Source organism: Danio rerio, chromosome 23 (genome assembly GCF_049306965.1).
Source record: "Danio rerio strain Tuebingen ecotype United States chromosome 23, GRCz12tu, whole genome shotgun sequence".
NCBI classification, from domain to species: domain Eukaryota; kingdom Metazoa; phylum Chordata; class Actinopteri; order Cypriniformes; family Danionidae; genus Danio; species Danio rerio.
In genome coordinates, this window is record NC_133198.1 from 10,044,513 (window position 1) to 10,065,352 (window position 20,840).

A 20,840-nucleotide genomic window follows, 5' to 3' on the forward strand; every position below is an offset into this window, starting at 1 on the left:
AATTCACCCAAAAAATAACATTTTGGCCACATTTGAATGTGTACCCTGCTGAAAAATCCAGCTTAAACCAGCCTAGGCTGGTTGGCTGGTTTTAGCTGGTCGACCAGGCTGGTTTTAGAGGGGTTTTGGCCCTTTCCAGGCTGGTTTCCAGCCTGGTCTTAGCTGGTCAGGCTGGAAAATGACCAGCTAAATCCAGCTAAAACCAGCTTGACCAGCCTGGTTTAAGCTGGACATAGCTGGTTTTGGCTGGGCTCCCAGCCTGGCTAAGCTGGTCAAGCCGGTTTTAGCTGGTCATCTCCCAGCCTGACCAGCTAAGACCAGGCTGGAAATGGCTGGAAACCAGCCTGGAAATGGCCAAAACCCCTCTAAAACCAGCCCTTGTCGACCAGCTAAAACCAGCCAACCAGCCTAGGCTGGTTTAAGCTGTTTTTTTCAGCAGGGAGAAAGTCTTGCAAGTTTAGACCAAACAAAAGTGAATAAGAGTCTGAATTTTAGTTTTTAACTGAATTATTTACGGCCCATTTGGAAAGTAAGCCTTTACAGTTGACAAATACTGAACAGCCTATAAAGGAAAACCTCACTGAGTGCATTTTTCAAGTTTTACAAAGCCTGAAAGGATCACAGTTTCAGCCAGGGATGTTTAAGACACTGAGCTGCTGTGGCTCTCCTCTCTGGCAGGTAGTTCAACATCTGCAACAGGAAATCAGAGAAAAGTGACGCCTCTCTGAGGAGAAAGTGATATTTCTCCACCAGCACTTCATACAGTCCCCATGGTCGAAGAACAGCGATTCGCCGCAGGTCACCTGTACAACCATCAACATGGACAAACACTTTTGTTGTAGCATAACATATTTATTTTAGTTTGGCAATGAACACAAAAATCACTCTTGCATTCAATATCAGAGAAAAAATAAACACAGCAAGTTAAATTAGATCAGAGAAATCAAGTCTCTTACTCACCCTTGCGGTTGAAATACTCGTAGTAATATTTTCCACACTGAGCCACAGAGACTGGGATCTTTCCCAGGAGCTCAATGATGTGAGCCAGGTGGTCTAAGAATCACAGAAATGGTCAACAGCGCTAATCGACACTCGTCTAGCAAAAACATGGAGGATATATTTAAGTGGTTTACCTTCCTCTAATGAGAAATTAGGCCCTGCTTTGGGCTCAAATAAGGAATCGCCCGTTGCAAGCTCAAATGCCTGTTGATAAAATTATATAAAAAAATTAAATGATTACAGAGGCAGCAAAAATAAAACTGTAAATAGATATATTATATTTTATAACATGGTGTAAAACCTCAGCAAATGTTTTAAAGGTACACTAACCACATTTTGAAAGCGCTAAAACAAACACGTCCACAAACTAACAAGACCTCATCTGTTTAAGAACTATCAGATATCCTTCCTAGATTACTAGACACTTCTTTTTTAAAGGTAACACTGGCTATGATACACTTGATAATGATTTGAAATTGATTATTTTTTTGTGAAATTTCACATACATGAGGTAACAGTAATGTCTCACTGCTTTAATTTGTTAAAGCTAAAAATAATTTATAATTCTGTTTTAGATCGAAAGACCACAATAATGATGGAATGAGGATACGTGATGAAATGTGTGGCTTCTGTGAGAATAACAGAAAAACAAAACAAAGCTGTAATAAACCAATATTAAAATCAATTCATTCATTTTCTTTTCAGCTTAGTCCCTTTATTAATCTAGAGTCACCACTGCGGAATGAACCGCCAACTTATCCAGCATATGTTTTACACAGTGAATGCCCTTCCAGCTGCAACCCATCACTGGGAAACATCCATACACACTCATTCACAAACATACTCTAGGGTCAATTTTTAGCATACCCAATTCACCTACATGTCTTTGGACTGTGGGTGAAACCGGATCACCCGGTGGAAACCCACGCAAACTCCACACAGAAATGCCAACTGACACAGCCGAGCTTCTTGCTGTAAGGCAACCAGCGACCTTCTTGCTGTAAGGCAATCGTGCTACCCACTGCACCGCCGCGTTGCTCCAATATTAAAATGACATGTCAAAATGTAACAACATTACACTTTAAAGTGAAACTTATCATAACCCTCTCACATTACATTCGGGCCTGAGCACACTTACGTCATCGATGATGGGCTGTTTAGTAAGTGCTTTCGCTCAGCACAGTGGAGATTTAGTTATATTGTCGTTTGCGATGCGGTGACACGCAGTCAAATATATCGCAGAACAGATCAGCCATTTTTGACATTCATAAACAGCCATAAAGTCCTCATACTGCAGGAATTAGGAGGTTTGCTGAAGGTGCAGCTGTCGTGCAGTGAGGGGTTTGTGTCTTTAATATTTTATGAAAGTTTTCATTCATTGAATAGTAAGAATGATTAATAAATCCATATGAAACAATCCTGAAAAGTCACGTCTCGTCTTCAGTTTCGTCTCCAAGTGTATCACACTCTGGCACACCTCTTCCAACCGGGACAGGGCCGGCCAAGTGAATCGTGCCTGAGCCCGATTTCAGGTCACTCACACTTCTCAAACGATCTAAGAAACGGGCCTGGACACGGTTTGGATGGCATGTGCGAGTATGCCCTTAGTGTCTGATTTCTGTGAGTACTATGAGTGTGTTTGAGAGGTTTCAGCTTAAAATATCACACAATAAATTTTTTACAACTCTTTAAAACTGCCCCCTTTGATTCAAATTGTGCCATTTTTGGTTACTGTCGCTTTAAATTCAAACGAGATTGTGTTCCCAGCCCTCTTTTTAAAAGAGGGTGCAGCTATAAATGCTTATGTATCAGCATAGCAGCTAGTCAAAACTGGGATGGCTGCTTCTCACTCAGGACCGTCTATGCTAATGAGGGAAAGATTATCACTAATGGGCGGGGCTTTCCCTCTCTGATAACACTTACAAAGTGAGAACGTCAATCAAAATGTTTCTTCAGATTGGTTTTATAAAGTGTGATTATAAATAATAGAATTAATGAACTTTTACCATTACATACTGGCTATATTCACACACTGTTGCCGCACAGCTTTGCTTAAACTCATTATACAAGGGATTTTTACATAATAGACCCCTTTAACATTCAAAAATATTATCTTCGGTTTGTTTTTTTCTCTCTTTTTCACCATTTTTTTGTTTTTGCTTTCTGTCTATCTTTGATTTTTATCTCTAGCCTTTACTTACTGATTTCCTAGGGCCCAGGAGAAAGTGAAGTGGGATTTATGGAGATGAGTATTCATGTTATTGTGAAAAATATATATCATTTATTGTTAGTTTGGTGTTTATTCTGTTTGTTCCACTGGTTTTGTTTTGTGGGTGTTTTCGGGAACCTCCTTTTGAAGTGGCAGGTGTGATAATGCCAAATCTTCAGACCCCATTGGAGAATGTGCTAGATCCTGCTTGGATGACTGCGTCACTAATCATGAATTGGTTGTTTAAATGTGTATATAAGAGTTGTGCTAGTTGGGGGAGGATGGTGTGGTTAGTTTCGTTTAAATTAAATAATTTGCCTTAATACTATTTTGTTGGTTGATCTATCTTTTTATGTCGCACCTTAAATGAGCGGCTCGTAACAAATGAATCGTATCAAACTCCAGGCAATCGTGTTTGCTTTGCGCATGTCTGGAGGAGATTTTATGTCAGCTTGAATATAGTTAAAACAACATTTCCACTATTTCCACTAATGATATAAACATTGCACAATCCTAGTAGAAAGAATCGATTTGGTTGAACAACATTAACGACTATAGACTCACCAAGCAGGCCACACTCCAGATGTCAGCTGCAGGACCGTATTCAGAGCCCAGCAGGACCTCCAGAGAGCGATACTGTCTGGTCTGGATCTCTTGACAGAAGTGTTTGTACTAGAACAACAAGATAGGAAGTCAGGGTGTTTAATCGGGTTTTAACAACAGAGAATATTCATGCAGTAATCTTTAGTTTTAGCAAAGAGTTCTGCAAATCCATTGATTGTATCATACCACCCAACATGAGCTGCCAAGATCTGCAATCTTCACTGTGATATCTTCCAAGTTTCCCCAAGTTCCAAGTTTTCCCGATTCTCCTGCATGAACGTAGATGACATCCTTTTCACCAAAATCCTTCAGATATTACCAAAGTTTTGTGGCTTATGGTAAAATGTTTATTTATTACACTGATGCTGTGATTAGCATTGGAAGCGTTGCCTCAAAAAAAGTCATGTATTACTAATGAAATGTAATTTTCTAATTAATTTGTCTGATCAGTAATTTAGTTATCTATAAGTTTATTTACTTCAATTTGTGTTATAAATTAAATTTATTATATACATTTAAAATTAATTAAATTTGATTACATTTTAGTGATTTGATTACTTAACTAAATAAATTCTACTTAAAAACCCAACAAATCTCAATGCATCTACAAATTTAACACTTAATTATTTAAATTTGAATCAAACGGGGCCTTTTATCTCTATTAAATAAATGTAATACTAAAAAGAATAGTTCACAATATCAGTTAACTAATAGCTAAGTATCAAAACATGAAATGTTTAAAAGTAATAGCATTTCATACACTCAAAAAAATGGATTATGGCATTAGTTGGTCTAAAGAATGGAACGATGTTTAAATTGAACAATTCACATATGTTTGTCTATTAAAACCAAAAGAGCTGTGTTGGAAAAAAATAGAAAAGTATGTTTGTAAATTTAAACAGCTCACTTAATTAAAATGAATGAAAGGGAGTTATGCCAGACTGGTTTGAGCTGATAAGGCAACAGTAACCCAATTACCACCCGTTACAACCGAAGAAGTATGCAGAAGAGCATCTCTAAAGAGAGGGGTCTGGATGCAGACCTGGTGCAGTGCAATCTGGGCTGCATCCAATTCTTTTTAATCAGCTCACCTAACCCCACCCCTCACCGTGATGTCACTAGCTCCATTTGAGTGCATTGTGTCTGACACTGCGTCGCTGAGCGATGCAATCTCAGCTTGGATCAAAAAGGCTGCATCCAGATACTATTGTCTCTAAAAGCACAACATGTCCAATCTTGAGGCGGATGGGCTACAGCAGCAGAAGAGCACACTGGGTGCCACTCCTGTCAGCTAAGAACAGGAATCTGAGGCTACAATTTAAACAGGCTCACCAAAATTGAACAACAGAAGATTGCCTGGGAAACGTTGCCTGGGCTGATGACTCTCGATTTCTGTTGTGACATTCGGATAGTAGGGTCAGAATTTGGGGTCAACAACATGAAAGCATGGATCAGTTCTGCCTTGTATCAACAGTTCAGGCTGGTGGTGGTGGTGGTGTAATGGTGTGGGGAATATTTTCTTGGCACACTTAGGGCCTGCTAACACCAATTGAAAATCGTGTCAAAGCCACGGCCTACCTGAGTATTTTTGCTAACCATCCGTTTATGACCACAGTGTACCCATCTTCTGATGGCTAATTCCAGCAGAATAACGTGTCATGTTATAAAGCGTGAATCATCACAGAAAGGTTTCTTGAGTTCACTGTACTCAAATGGCCTCCACAGTCAACAGACCTTAATCCAATAGAGCACCCTTGGGATGTGGTGGAACGGGAGATTTGCATCATGGATGTGCAGTCAACAAGCCTGCAGCAACTGCGTGATGCTATTGTGTCAATATGGACCAAAATCTCTGAAGAATATTTCCAGTACCTTGTTAAATCGATGCCATGAAGGATTAAGACAGTTAAGGCAAAAAGGGGTCCAACCCGGTACTAGTAAGGTGTACCTAGTAAAGTGGCAGATGAGTGTATATCTGGCTGAATTTGCTGTTTATCAAGCTTGTGCAATTTTCAGACAAATTTAGTCCCCTTTAGTTGAAAAATAGCATTGTTCCGCAAAATATATTTAAACTATATTGCTATATACAGGTATGGTAAATAATATTAAAGGCAAATACATTATAAGAAACTGTAATTAAATGATCTAAAAATAAAATTAATTTAATTACATTAACTATTTACTTTGTAACTAAATACACTTAACTCTAGTGATTTACTGAATTCACATTTACTGATTTTCTCACCAGGAGCCTTGAGTACTGTGTTTCTAATGGCTGAAGAGGAATATGTGTGTATATCTCCTCCTGGTGGATGAGGTGTGAAACACAGCAGTATGTTCTCAGGCTTGATGTCTGTGTGAATGATCTTACAGTGGCTGTGCAGATACTCCAGACCCTCCAGTACCTGAAACACAAACACTTTTCAGGTGTTATAAAGGTTTACATGGTCTTTTTAAAGACATAAAATGTAAATGAAATGATAAAAATGCATCTCACCTGAGTGATGACGTGTTTGACACAGGAGAGAGACAGACCTGGATTACCGAAACACATCTGCCAACAACGCAGGTCTGGCCCCAGCAGCTCCAACACCAAACAAATATCTACATTGCGGTCAAGAATCAACTAATAACTCAGAAAGTGTAGCTGAAATTGCCAACATAACAGATCTGAAATGATGAATTCATGTAACACCCATGGTTTTAAACAAAGAGCATGAAATGTCAATGTATTTATTCACTTACAAATTTTGCACTTTATAAAGTGTTTCTGCAACATAATAAAAATAAGAAAGGTTGTTTCGTTTTATCTCACAATTCTGACCTTTATTTTAACATTTGCCAGTTTACAGGACTTTTAAAGTGACACATTTTTAACTAAAAACTTAAATTAAACATTCATTTACACCAAAATAATTTTTTCCTTCAAAAATGATACTGTTACTGTCTAGTAGTTAAATGCATGAGTGTTTAAAAAGTATGAGCGAGGACAGGATTTACAATCTAAAGGTGTGATAAATATTATTTCAAATCCAGCATTGCTACATGATATTATAAAAGGATACGGATCCCGTTTACACCAGCTAACTTAAACTCATCCAGTAACTGTACTATACGTCCTTTAAGTGGGTTACGGGCTGTGGGACCACTGGCCTGGAGATACAGAAAAAGTGTTGATACCCACGCACACAACAGAAAGAAAGAAAGAAAGAGGGAAAGAGAGTGTAAGACGCACTCACACATCGCAGTAATGTGAGTTCATCTTGGCCAGCCTGAGTGAATCCAGCTCCGCTCTTCAACACCTTTACTGCCACATGCCTGCCGGACCTGCAAAACCACAGACAGTAACTTGATACATGCTCACATGCTTCAGTAGTGGTAAATATTGCTAAACACTCACTGACCAATCTATTAGCTGTTCAGCTGCTCTTTAATGCAAATATGTAATCAGCCAATCAGATGGCAGCAACTCAATGCAATTAGGCATATGGTAGATAATGGTAGGTACCATCAACTGGAGTTCAAACTGAGCATCAAATTGAAAAGAAGCATGATTTAAGTGACCTGGCTGTTGGTGCCAAATGGGTTGGACTGTTTTTTTCTTTTTTATTTTTTTTTATTTACTTCAACAATCTTAAAACTAGAAAAGTAAAGTTTGTACACAAACTTTATAGTGGCTTGAGGAAAGCCTATACGGAAATTTTAAATAGTTTTAAGTTTAAATAACTGAAGTTTAAGAGGTTTGAAATAGTTAACTAAATATAGGTAGCCCTGTTTCTATGCATTGACATGTTTCTTGCTAGGCTGTTGACGGGGCATTCTTTTTTTTTTAAAAGGACAGTGTTTCAAACAGGAAACAAAGTGGGAGAGAGAGAGGGGGGGGGGGGGTGGTAGGGATGGAAAAATATCTTTGAGCCAGGATTCGAACGCCCTACTGCACCATCAGTGCGCTAACCACTAGGCTATTGCGCTGACGACAGGGGGTTCTGACTGGTTGCGAAGGTGTTGCTATAGTGGCTGCTAGGCTGTTTTGAATGGTTGCTAGGCGGTTGCTAAGGCGTTGCTAGGGTGTTTTGACTGGTTGTTAAGGTGTTGCGAGGTGGTTGCTAAAGTGTTCTGAGTGGCTGCTAGGTGGTTGCTAAGGTGTTGGTAGGGGGTTTCAGGTAGTTGTAAAGATGTTGCTAGGTGGTTGCTAAGGTGTTGCTGGGTGTTCTCAGTGGTTGCTAATGTGTTGCTAGGCGGTTGCTAGGGTTTTCTGGGTAATTGCTAAGACATTGCTAGGTGGTTGTTAGTGTTTTCTAAGTAGTTGTTAGGCAGTTGCTAAGGCGTTGCTAGTTGGTTGCTAAGGTGTTTTGAGTAGCTGCTAGGCAGTTAATAACATAAATTAGCATGGCTTTAGTATGAATTAGCATCTAGCATGTTTCTAGCATAAATTAGCATGTTGTTAGCATGGTTCTAATATGAATTAACGTTGCTAGCATGTTTCTAGTGTAAACTAGCATGTTGCTAGCATAATTTAGTATGAATTAGCATGTTGACTGTATGTTTATAGTATGAATTAGCATTTTGCTAGTAAGATTAGTGTGTTGTTAGAATGAATTAGTATATTGTTAGTGTGTCCAATGTAAAGAATGGTAGTTTTTATAAGGGAAGTCTATGGGACAGTTGATAGGGTGCCGTAAGTGGTTGCTAGGGTTTGGCTAGTAAGTTGAAAGGTCATCAGTGATTGGCAGATTGGTAGTCTGAGTTAAATGAGCCTGACCTTAAAGGGGTGACCCAGAATGTAATGTTAAGGCTTGGTTGTGTTAGATGCAAAGCAATGTGTGCTCATGTTTCACTTGAAGGAAATCATGTTATTTTTTCATAAATCTCACTTTGATTATGTACAGCTACTCAGCTAACATGAAAACGATTCATCGTCATAATGTGCTGCGATTCGTGGATCGGCTCCACGTCACGCCCGTACAAGCACACGCGCTTACACAGTCAGTCAGTCAACAAGTGTCTGTAATGAGTGAAAATGGGATGCGGCTCCTTTAAGAGAGAGTGTGTGTGTGTGTTTGTGCGTGTGTAACCATAAACTATCTGTAACATAAAAAGCGCATGTGCACGGGACCGATGTTTAATTTTTTTTTTCTCTCATGCTCGGATTAAGTTATTTTCTGTGGTGCGTTACACAATCTCTTTCATACATATCCGGAATATACCTGTGTAAGTAACATGAATTGTACACATAACTTGTGCGACTTCATTGTCTGAGATGTAAAAAAAAAGCAATTTGACTGATAAATATGGATTTGAAGCTAAATCGTTAGCGGTGTTGAACATTATTTGCAGTTGTTTACATCTTTGTTACAACATACCGTTAAGACTTGACACTGTACATGTCATGATCAATTTTAACAAATAAAAACACTTACAGGTCATGGCTCAGAGTTCATAATGTCTCCTTGTAACGTTAGATTCTGGAAGCTGTTTTTTGTCAAATCATGCTTGCTATGTATTTTATAGTTCTCCGGAACATAATTAATACTGAACTGTAAGCACTTCTGTGTTTGGATCTTGTCATTTGGAAGCCCAAGAAACAGAGAAGCTCTGTGGAAATAGCAGGATGGCATTTCTTCCTCTGCAGTAACGTTACAGCGCCTCTAGCCATGGCCCTTAGCTGTGCAGTGTGTGTGCGTGGTAAACAAACCTTTGTGATTTCACAGGGGGCGGAGGTATTTTTTGTAGTCCCCAAAATGCGTTCATTGTAGGCTTTGCTAAGCTAACTTTGTAAAAACCAAGATCTCCCTTTGTATTGAACTTTGAGCATTTTACATTCAGAGATGCTGTTAATGTTCACACAGCTACATTACACATCAACTAAAATTTAAAATATGATATCGTAGTGGACCACCCCTTTAAGTTTGTATCGCAGTCTGGTGCAAAGTTATGAAGTCAGAAAGATTGGTCCAATGTTAAGTCAATGGAAATTTTCCAGCTCAGTTTTCGGAAAACTGTAAATCGCATCAGTTAGAAAAGATATTAGCAATATTAGCAACTTAATTCAGCATAGTTTGGAGGTTTGGAGTTAGTTTGGTGGTTAACAGAAGGTTGTCTTTCTCAAGCCACCATGAAGACAAAATGTCTAGTAAGTAGCAACTCTGTGAGCAAAGATTTCTTTAAATAACTAGCACTTCATGTATTTTATTGCCTCTTCATGTTGAAACGCTGAATGGGTCTCAATTTGATGTAAACAACATGAAAGCATGGATCCATCCTGAGTTATATCAACAATTCAGGCTGTTGGTGGTGCAACACTGTGGGAAGGGCCATATCCTGAAACATTTTGGGTCCATTGCTACCATTTGAGCATGGTTTAGACCAGGTCGAGGCAACATTTTCAGTGGGTGTGTGGTCAAAAAAACAACAAAAGTTTAATTTTTTACTTTTGACTTTTATTTTGAAATGCCTGCACCACAACCCTACTATTTGACATGTGAAATTTCATGTTGGATTTACACATTTTGACGACAAAATAGACTTAACGCCTCAGTGTGTCATAAATAACGAGGTGCTTTCACAAGAGAGCACAAAACCTTCTAAATTAAAACAACATTTAGAAACCAGACAACATGTTTTATTAACAGTTCAGTTTATTTCATGGTAACTGAACCTTTCCTTACCCTAACCACTGTTTACAGTATTTGTCGTTTTTACTTTGTAATGTTTCGATAACTTGATACATTTTGTTCAATGACAGCAATAAATTATTGTTTATTTGTAAGTCTTGGTGAATTTCTTATGATTTATCGGCCACTGCTTGTCTTAAAGAAATACAATTTAATTATAAGTCCTAAAATTGTATTATAGTTCCTAAAACTTTGGGTCGTGGCTTGATGACCATGTAAAAATGTGGGTCCTGTGGCTAAACCAGCTGAGAACCCCTGGTTCAGACTCCACAGTCTTCCTGAGTATTTATTTTTTCTGACTTTTCCCTGTCCTTTTTCTTATGACCATACACACAATAAGTCATAACAATATCTGAAGAATGTTTACAGCACTGTGTAGATTCTCTCACAAAGAATAAAGTAAGTTCTGTGAGCAAAATGGAATCCAGTCTGGTACTGGCATACCTAACAAAGTGGTTAGTGAGTGTAAATGCTGTGGGGTGTAAATTCTAAATTTCAGTACCTGAGGTCAACGCAGAGCCACACTGTAGAGAAATAACCCCAACCCAGCTTTGATAAAACCTTGTATCTCTTATTAAAGATGTCTCCAACCTGGACTGGGTGATATCCACCTATAGACACACAAGTCAGTGTAAGATAAACTTAATTTGTTAACAATGTGAATGATGATATTTTATGTGGCTCTCGTGTGTTCATGTGCAAGACTTGCCATAGCAGTAATCTCTTGGATCTTCAAATTCCTCTGCAAGATCAGGTTCAAGATGTTCATAATGTCTGAGTGATTTCAGCTTAGAGTCCATTACTACATGAGATCTGGATTAGAACACAACACACAAACTGTTTTAGATGTGACATTTTACAATTCACTGTGAGACATATTCCCAGTTAAACTCTGTTTGGTTTGAGCCTGATATATATATATATATATATATATATATATATATATATATATATATATATATATATATATATATATATTTGACTATTTACATTGAAACAAGCAACCCTGTATACATTTCTGGATAGCGCCAAATATGTCCCTTGAGCGATGTTTTTTTAGCAGTTTTTCTTCTTGCGAATCCACCAGAGGCCGCCGAGTACGCTTTTTCAGATCTTAAGTTTCTCTTGTGGCATTCACAACTACTCTTCTCCCGTAAATCCATCAGAGGTCGCTGTTTCCTGATCTACTGACAGAGTGACTAAAACCCTAAACCCAACCGATAGTGTTTTCAAAAGCAATCCAGTAAAATAAAGCCCTCGTGGCCACCCAATTTTACCACCTTTTACATTTTTTTAAAATCTCACCATTATTTACTTGTTTATTTTATTTTTGCCTTTTGTTTTTGTTTTGTTTTACCTGCTGTAACGAGGAGCCGGACATGGACGGATCCATTTGCAGTATATTTATTAAACACAGTTCAAACACAATCATACAATACGCACTTACGTGCAAACTCACATCAATAGCATTCAGTATGGGTCTAAGGGCTGGCGGCTGGCTGTCAAGGAGTAATATAGCAGGCATGGATCAGTGGCAGACGGTGTGGTTCAGAGTTGAGATATCAAGCAAGGTTTGGGGCAGGCAGAAGGCAACACAAGGTCAGTAACAGTCCAGGTAATACACAGGGAATCAGGCCAGGAGATAACGCTCAGTAATGTCAGACAGGGCAGAACAAGACTTCGCAAATATGTGTGAGCGTGGGTCGTTAATGGGATGAGCTGCAGGTGTGTGGGGTTATTAGTTTAAGTGGATGACGTAATGCTTAGAAGTCCGGTGATGGTGGCCTCTGCTGGATAGCGAGGGGAATGACTGACCGAGTCAGTGACACCTGCATTCAGGAACCGTTCTTTGCTGAACTAAAACCCCATCATCGTGGTCAACTCCTCTCTGTGTCTCAAGTTCACCGACATACGCAACGAGCCACCAGACAAACTAGTAACAGCGGAAAAGCCGTCTATACAGAGGTAAGCGTGAAAAGGAACGACATCATGCCGCTCCGTAGTGTTTGTTTTAAAGACAAAATGCAGCCATATGTACGTCTGCCTACATTATTCGCGATCTCCAGAAATGTATATAGGGCTACATTTTCAGAATAAGCCTCTGTTGCATAGAAATGTAAAGAAAAAGTATTAGTGCTGAACAAAACAAAGCAGCAGAAATCTAAAAAGACAGAAAAATAAAGATTTTGTATTCAAACAAAGGAAAGCAAAAGGAGGGATAATAGCAAAATATTACACATGAACAATTCAAATCACAACCAAATACCAAATAAAACCAAAACCAAAACAAACGAACAAGCAAACATTCAAATAAACAAAACAATGAGCGATAATACAAAGGAAATAATAATATTAGCTGTGAACAAAATAAAACCAATACAACTACGAAATTGTTGATTGCTGGACAACAATATAAACACAATAATTCACATTTAAAATAAACAGAGGAACGATGGTCACCAAATAGCACAACATCTAAATCAGGGGTGTCCAAACTCAATCCTGGAGGGCCGGTGTCCTACATATTTTAGCTCCAACCCCAATTAACCACACCTGAACCAGCTAATCAAGCTCTTTCCAGATATACTAGAAACTTCCAGGCAGGTTTGTTGAAGCAAGTTGGAGCTAAACTCAGCAGGACACCGGAACCTCCAGGACCAAGCTTGGACATCCCTGAATTAAATAGTTGCTGTGAATAAAATAAAATGAAAACAAAGCTAAAAAAATACAAGTAAAAAAAAAGAAAAGGGTAAGCAGCAAACACCCAAATATTATATATATCGAAACAAGTTGCTGATGTCACGGAGCATACAAAAGGCTAAATCTGTGTTGACTATTTTTAGACAACATTCAGTTGAGTTGGAAGTAGAGCTCTTCTATCCTGACACATTTGGCTCACCAAGGGTCAGATAAGCCAGACCCACATTTAGATCTCAACACCCGCTGCTGTGGGAGTTTACAGCAGGATCTCAACCATGACCTAAAAATATCATGACACTTTTTGCCTGTCACACAGGACTTCAGATGCCAACACCAGGGACGTATTCCCACGGCCAAACTGTTTGGTTTTAGCTTGACTGATCCTTTAATAAGACATACAATGAAGCGACATAGTGTGTGATATTATATGAATGTTGTACTTATAATCATTCCCAACTCTCTCAAAGGAGTTGTCCAGACTGTCATTTTAAGGCTTGGTTGTGTTTATAAGATTTAAAGCAGTGTGTGCTCATGCTTCATTTGTAGAAAATCCCGTTATTTTTTTCATTGATCTTACTTTTATTATACACTGCTATTTAGCTAACATCAAAACAACTGTCATATTTCCTAGTTCCTTTAAAAGACCCGATCTCAAGAGGCTCTGATTGGCCAGCTAACATAATGTGCTTTGATTCGTGGATCAGCTCCACGTCACCAGGAAAAACATCACGCCTCTACAAGCATGCGCTTTTGCGCTGTGTAATTAGTCAGTCAGAGTAGCGGTTAGGCGTATCAGTTTGTGTCTGAATCAGGCAGAAAATGAAGAGCACACAGCTAAACCGTACGCCTGCTCTCTAAAATAAAATCTAACAAGTGTCTTTTATATATATTCAGCATAAGCACGTTAAGGTAGTGTGAAATGGTCACATATTTATTGCGAGTTTGTTGTTTAGGCTTTAGAAAGCCACCGCATAGAAAGACAATGCATCGCCAGTGAAGATTGTGGGTGTTTACAGCGGTTTGACTGATAAATATGAATTCGTACCTAAATTGTTTGCGGTGCCAAACAGCATTTTAATTTATTACATGCTTGTTTATGTCCTCGCTACAACATACCGTTAACGCTAGTAAAGATGCATGTAATAGATCAAATAAAAATACAGGTTGTGGCTCACAATCCATAGCTCCTGCTATTATGGTTGGAGGAGTTTTTAGCCGAGTCCAGCACTGAACAGAGAGAGATTCTGGAAGCTCTCCTTTGTTAAATGCTAGAGCTATATATTTTTATAATTATCTTGCACATAGCATATAATGTAGTTATTGTCATCTTTGAGCTTCTCCCAGCCAAAAGAAAAATAATCTACAAACTTTTTGTCATAAGCAGCTCACACACTTGCTAAGCTAGAAAATCACCAATATAAAGGCCATATATTAGGTAGTGTTGTCACCTCACAGCAAGAAGGTCGCTGGTTCGAGCCTCGGCTGGGTCAGTTGGCGATTCTGTGTGGAGTTTGCATGTTCTCCCTGCGTTTGCGTGGGTTTCCTCTAGGTGCTCCGGTTTCCCCCCACAGTCTTAAGACATGCAGTACAGGTAAATTGGGCAAGCTAAATTGTTCATATAGTGTATGAGTGTGAATAAGTGTGTATGGATGTTTTCCAGGAATAGATTGCAGCTGGAAGGGTATCCGCTGCGTAAAAACACATACTGGATAAGTTGGCGGTTCATTCCGCTGTGGCGATCCCAGATTAATAAAGTGACTAAGCCGAAAAGAAAATGAATAAATTAATATTATATTATATTATATTATATTATATTATATTATATTATATTATATTATATTATATTATATTATATTATATTATATTATATTATGGCGAGGCAGTGGCACAGTAGGTAGGGCTGTTGCCTCACAGCAAGAAGGTTGCTGGGTCGCTGGTTCAAACCTCGGCTCAGTTGGTGTTTCTGTGTTGAGTTTGCATGTTTTCCCTGCCTTCGCGTGGGTGCTCCTGTTTCCCCCACAGTCCAAAGACATGTGGTACAGGTGAATTGGGTAGGCTAAATTGTCCGTAGTGTATGAGTGTGTGTGTGGATGAGATGGGTTGCGACTGGAAGGGCATCCGCTGCGTAAAAACTTGCTGGATAAGTTGGCGGTTCATTCCGCTGTGGCGACCACGGATTAATAAAGGGACTAAGCTGACAAGAAAATAAATGAATGAATATATTATATTATATTATATTATATTATATTATATTATATTATATTATATTATATTATATTATATTATATTATATTATATTATATTATATTATATTATATTATACAAATTAATGGTTATTAAAGTATATTAGAGGCATATTATTGAGGCATATTAATTAATTATATTATTATACTAATTAGGTAGGAAAATAGCATCATTTATCTATTGATAGTACAGAAATTTTATTGTTAAATCTGCCATTATGTACTTAAACCAGCACTAAAATTAAGTTTTAAAATGATCCAATTTATTACATAAGAACCACTGCTATGGACCAACCATCATCTGAAACGCCTGACTAATATAAAACACAAACTATATATAAAACAAAATAACTCTCATCTAAATATAAAGCAGACGTTTTGGTTAGAAAACCAATGCTAACCTGCCAGTACAGTATCCGTGTTAGAAGCAAAGCCATTTCTTTTCAGTTGAACTCTTTCAGATAATTTTTTTCATTAAAATGAATGAGATTTACTGCATGGCTACAACAGGCCACAAACTGAACACCTCAGAACTATACTGTAAAAAAAGTGGACTCAACTTAAATTTTTAAGGCAACCAGATTCAGGACATATTTTAGTTTACTCATGTTCAATCAAGCCAAGTGTAGTACTTGGGTTGAAAGTCGAGTCAACTCAATAAATGTCTGCGGCAAGTTGCCTTACAATTTTCAGTTGATCAAACAAGTTTTTACAGTGTACATACAACAACCAAACATAAAGAGAGATTTAAAATATTTTTATACAGACCCTTACAAAAAATATATCCAGAAAAAGCATGCGATGGTAAAAAAAAAAAAAGCAGGAAAAAAAGTGAACTTTACTCACTTTAGGAGCAGATTGTGTTTGTTTGCAGGGTTTCTTTCTAACTCTGCAGTAGATGCTCCTCCTGGCTTTATGATGGGGTCTGCTCTACACCCCCCCTCCCCCCTCTCTCTCCCTCTCAGGGTTGAGGGATATTCTGAGGAAACAGGTGGCTGCGCTGATCATTTTAAAATGAAGCTTAAGTAAAACAAATTGCAGAGTTGAAACAGAAGCATTTTAAAGCACACAGACATCAATGAGAAGTGGCTGATGATGGAACAATCAGATATAATAAAATCACGATTTTAAACCATACATTACATTACACAGTACAGTGGTAATCATTTAAAGTGTAAACACTGGGGGGTGGGGTTGTCTATTTTTGGCCAGGAAATATTTGGAATGGAATGAAAAACATTATACTCACACATTATGTCGACATCTACAAAAATACAGTGGTATTCACAAAAACACAAGCTGGTTTTGGAGCTTGAGTTGCTGTGGTTTCTGCATGTAGTGCTGAAAATACCCACCAGTCAGTCAGCTGGAGAGAACAGAGATACAGAAGCTGTCTGCGGTTAATATAAGCATCTTAACACCCCAAGCTAGTTATGATGACCACTGTAGATATGTGGCCATTAAAGGGATAGTTCACCCAAAAATGAATCATTTACTCACTCTTCAAAAAATAAAAGATATTTTGAAAAATGTTGTAAATTAGTAAATATTGATTTCTATAGTATTTGTATTTACTACAATGGAAGTCAGTGTGGTTTCTAACATTCTTCAAAGTAACTTTTTTTGTGTTAAAAAGAAACTCATAAAGGTTTTGAGTAGATATTCAGTTTTCCGTTTTTGGGGGAGCTATTTCTTTATTTACATGTGGGAAGTAACTTTTAATGAAGTTAATCGTTCATTAAGAGATATCTGTATTAACACTCAACAAACGACATCAGACTAAAATGGGAGAGAGAACCTTGTTAACTCAGAGGAAGATTGTTTGAATATCTGCTTTGTACAGGCCACTTCTGCAAGCTGTGGCTAGAGTTTTGCTAGAGGAATCTTACTAGACACTTTATAACATCCATGTTAACATGCATGCAAACACAGGAGAGGGAAAGGGGACAGTGCTGAAGGAAATGTGGGGATGACTGGAAAACCATTTTCACATATTTTGACTCGTCCAGCTATTCAGTCATACTGGCAAGACTCAATGCAAATAATACAAAATATTTTTGGAAATGAAATGGACTTCTCTTTCACAACAATTTACCTGGGGAATATTGCAGCCGACTTCATGGTAAAAGACAAGTATTTATTATCAATACTTTTAGCAACCAGTAAGAAAACTGTAACTCGAGAGTGGCTACAATTTGGACCCCCTACAAAATCTGAATGGTTGGATATCATTTCTAATATTCAAAATATGGAGAGGATGACTTTTTCTTTAAAACTACACTTGGACAAATACCTGCAATAATGGGAGAACTGGACTGTACTTATGCCTTTACAAAGTGTAAACTGATCTTTATATGTACTTGTTAATGTGACTCGTAAGGAGCTATGTGAGCAGTGAACTGTTCATTTAAGTTCTGTAGTGTTTTTGTATTTTAAAATTTTTATTATTTGCATTTTTTTCCTTTTTTCTTCCCTAGGAAAAATAAGTAAAAAAAAAAAAAAAAAGAAAGAAAGAAAAATATCTATATTTTAGTTGTGAACAAAACAATACAAACTGACTGGACATAAAACTCAAGAATTTTTATATTATTAATATTTAAAGGGATATAAAAACTAGCTTTTTAAATACAGATTAAGAATGCTAATAACTAAATAATGTTTTTACTATTTACATTGAAACAAATGTAAATGAAAACACAACAAACAATCAAACAACAGAAACCAAAATAAAGAAAAATAAAGATTAAAACAAATGAATGAAAAGGAAGAGATAATAACAAGTAATTACAAATAAACAATACAAAAAGTATACATATATATATGAAGAGTTCAGATGCAAAAACACGGCAAAAAAAAACGGGCATTGTTCTCAACCTCTGTTTATGTTAAAACATTTCACTATACAGACGATGAAAATACCCTATTCACTGACATAAAACTGAGATTACTGAACCTACCCACAAGCCTAAGAAAAATGCTCATTTTAGAAATTTTAAACAGCATTTAGAGGTTTTTGCATCTGATCTCTTTATATATACAGTTGAAGTTAGAATTATTAGGCCCCCTTTCAACTGTATATTAAACTGAATGTAAAGAATTACATAACAAACAATAAAACAACAGAAACCGAAATAATGATTCAAACAAATAAAAGAAAAAGGAGAGCTAATAGCAAAAAATTACTCTTGAACAATACAAACCAAAATAAAATCTAAATCAAAACAAACAAACAATCAAGCAAACATTCAAATAAATGGAAAAAATAGAGATAATAAAAAGCAAATAATAAGCCAATAGTAGCTGTGAACAAAAATAAAACAAGTTGAACCAATACAAATACAAAAAATAGATCATACATTTAACTGAATGTGAGACAACAATTTGGACACTATAATTTACATTTAAAGCAAGGAACAAGAGATACCAAATAGCACAATATCAAAATATTTGCTGTGGGAAAAAAAAAAAAACGCAAACAAAATTAAAACAAAACATTTGACAACAATTTAAACAAAGCATAAATAACAAACATCTAAATATTATTTGTGACAAAACAAGTAAAACAAAAACAAGAAAACAAAACATCATTTTAGATTTTTATATTGTTTAGATGCAAAAAATTTTTAAATATTAGTAAACAAGAAATAGTAAACAAAGTAATAGAAAATAATAATAATTATTATTATTATTATTATTTATTTATTTTACATTTATGTTTATCAAAACAGCTTTATTTTTATTCATAAATGGCTATAAAGTTGATGGCTAATGGTAACCATCACCCTATTACATTCACAATCAGGTCTTTTAAATAAATTGTAGTCTCTCGAACAGCTTGAATGAACAGAGGTCATTCATGTCTACACAGATTCTCTTCCTTCTTTCCTCGAGTGTTTCCCCCCTGTACTCTAAATACGCCATGCCTCAGAATGGCAACACGGGTCAGAAATAGACCCTCGCTATTCTCAAACCGCCAAACTCATTACGCAGCCCGACTGTAAAAGAAATCAAAGGCAATTATGTGGAAGAGAGAGCAGCTGAGGCAATTATGATTTATCACAAGGCAAGTGTAAAACAAATGAAGAGTCCATTAGCTATGAGGGATTCAAGCGGCCGTGAGAAGCTTCTATTAAAAGTGTATTGCGCTTTCCATTTGCCTCAATAACATCAGCTGCTGATTATTTGTTAAAACCCATCCACACATCACTCTACAGTTGAAGGCAGAATTATAAGCCCCCTATAGATTTTTCTTTCTCCCAATTTTTGTTTAACAGAGGGAAGTTTTTTTTTTCAACACACTTTTAAACATAATAGTTTTAATAACTCATTTCCAATAACTGATTTATTTTATCTTTGCCATGATGACAGTAAATAATATTTTACTTGATATTTTTCAAGATAATAGTATTCAGCTTAAAGTGACATTTAAAGGCTTAACTGATTAGGTTAATTAGGCCAGTTAGGGTAAAATCTGGCAAGTCATTGTATAATGATGGTTCTAGACTATCATTATAAAATATTGCTTAAAGGGGCTAATAATATTGACCTTAAATGGTGTTTAAAAAATGTGAAACTGCTTTTATTCTAGCCAAAATAATACAAATAAAACTTTCTCCAGAAGAAAAAAATATTATATGAAATACTGTGAAATATTCCTTGCTCTGGTTAAACATCATTTGGGAAATATTTGAAAAAGAAACTCGCAGGAGGGCTAATAATTCAGACTTCAACTTGTAAGACTTGAAATATCACAAATTTTTTGATGTCTTGGTCAATTCAATTATGAGCTGAAAAGACATTCGGCTCCACAACCCAGCAGTTGGGAATGCGTGAAAAACCAGCTCCCCTCCATTCCTCCATTTACATTTGCAGCCCTTGCTACCCCTTTGTTCAACCACACCTCTACATACTGTACTCGCACAGAATGGCAATTTCAAAGTCTGAATGCTCTAAATAGTAGATTAAGTTAAGTCCATAGCACCACAAGCCCCTGTACAGGTTAGTAACAGACTAAAAAACGCTAGACGGAGCAGCGTGGCATGCTATACAATGTTCTTAGAGATCAAATCGCCACTGTTTAGTGACCAAGACTGACATGCTTGTGCGTAAGAGATTGTTTACTTGACTGGTACAAGACTCAGGATGTTATAGGAATCCGAATGAACGAGAATAACATACAATAATGAATCTATTAGAATATTTAATCATAATCTAAAGTGATGTTAAAGGAAACAAAATAACTTTATCAGTGTTTTATAAATGGAGATAAAACGAGGATAAATATATTAAAATTCTAAACCACCTCATACTAAAATTGGAGTCAGATATGAGTTAAATTTAACGTAAATCAACATTGTGCATTGGAAAGACCGAACATGCAGTGAACCTTCGTCCACCAGTGGACACCGTCAT

At 36.9% G+C, this 20,840-nt stretch overlaps 1 protein-coding gene across 1 annotated transcript; it reads right to left on the bottom strand.

Moving 5' to 3' along the window:
• Positions 1 to 467: 467 nt before the first annotated feature.
• Positions 468 to 16,319, bottom strand: si:ch211-220i18.4. The gene is made up of 12 exons (XM_021469902.3): positions 16,275 to 16,319; positions 11,195 to 11,298; positions 10,988 to 11,096; positions 7,051 to 7,138; positions 6,877 to 6,964; positions 6,309 to 6,415; positions 6,057 to 6,216; positions 3,998 to 4,080; positions 3,773 to 3,880; positions 1,134 to 1,203; positions 961 to 1,053; positions 468 to 803 (listed from the first exon to the last, which is right to left on the bottom strand). The coding sequence occupies exons 2-12, from the start codon at positions 11,283 to 11,285 to the stop codon at positions 619 to 621; spliced, it is 1,182 nt and encodes a 393-aa protein (XP_021325577.2). The 5' UTR covers positions 11,286 to 11,298; positions 16,275 to 16,319; the 3' UTR covers positions 468 to 618.
• Positions 16,320 to 20,840: the final 4,521 nt, after the last annotated feature.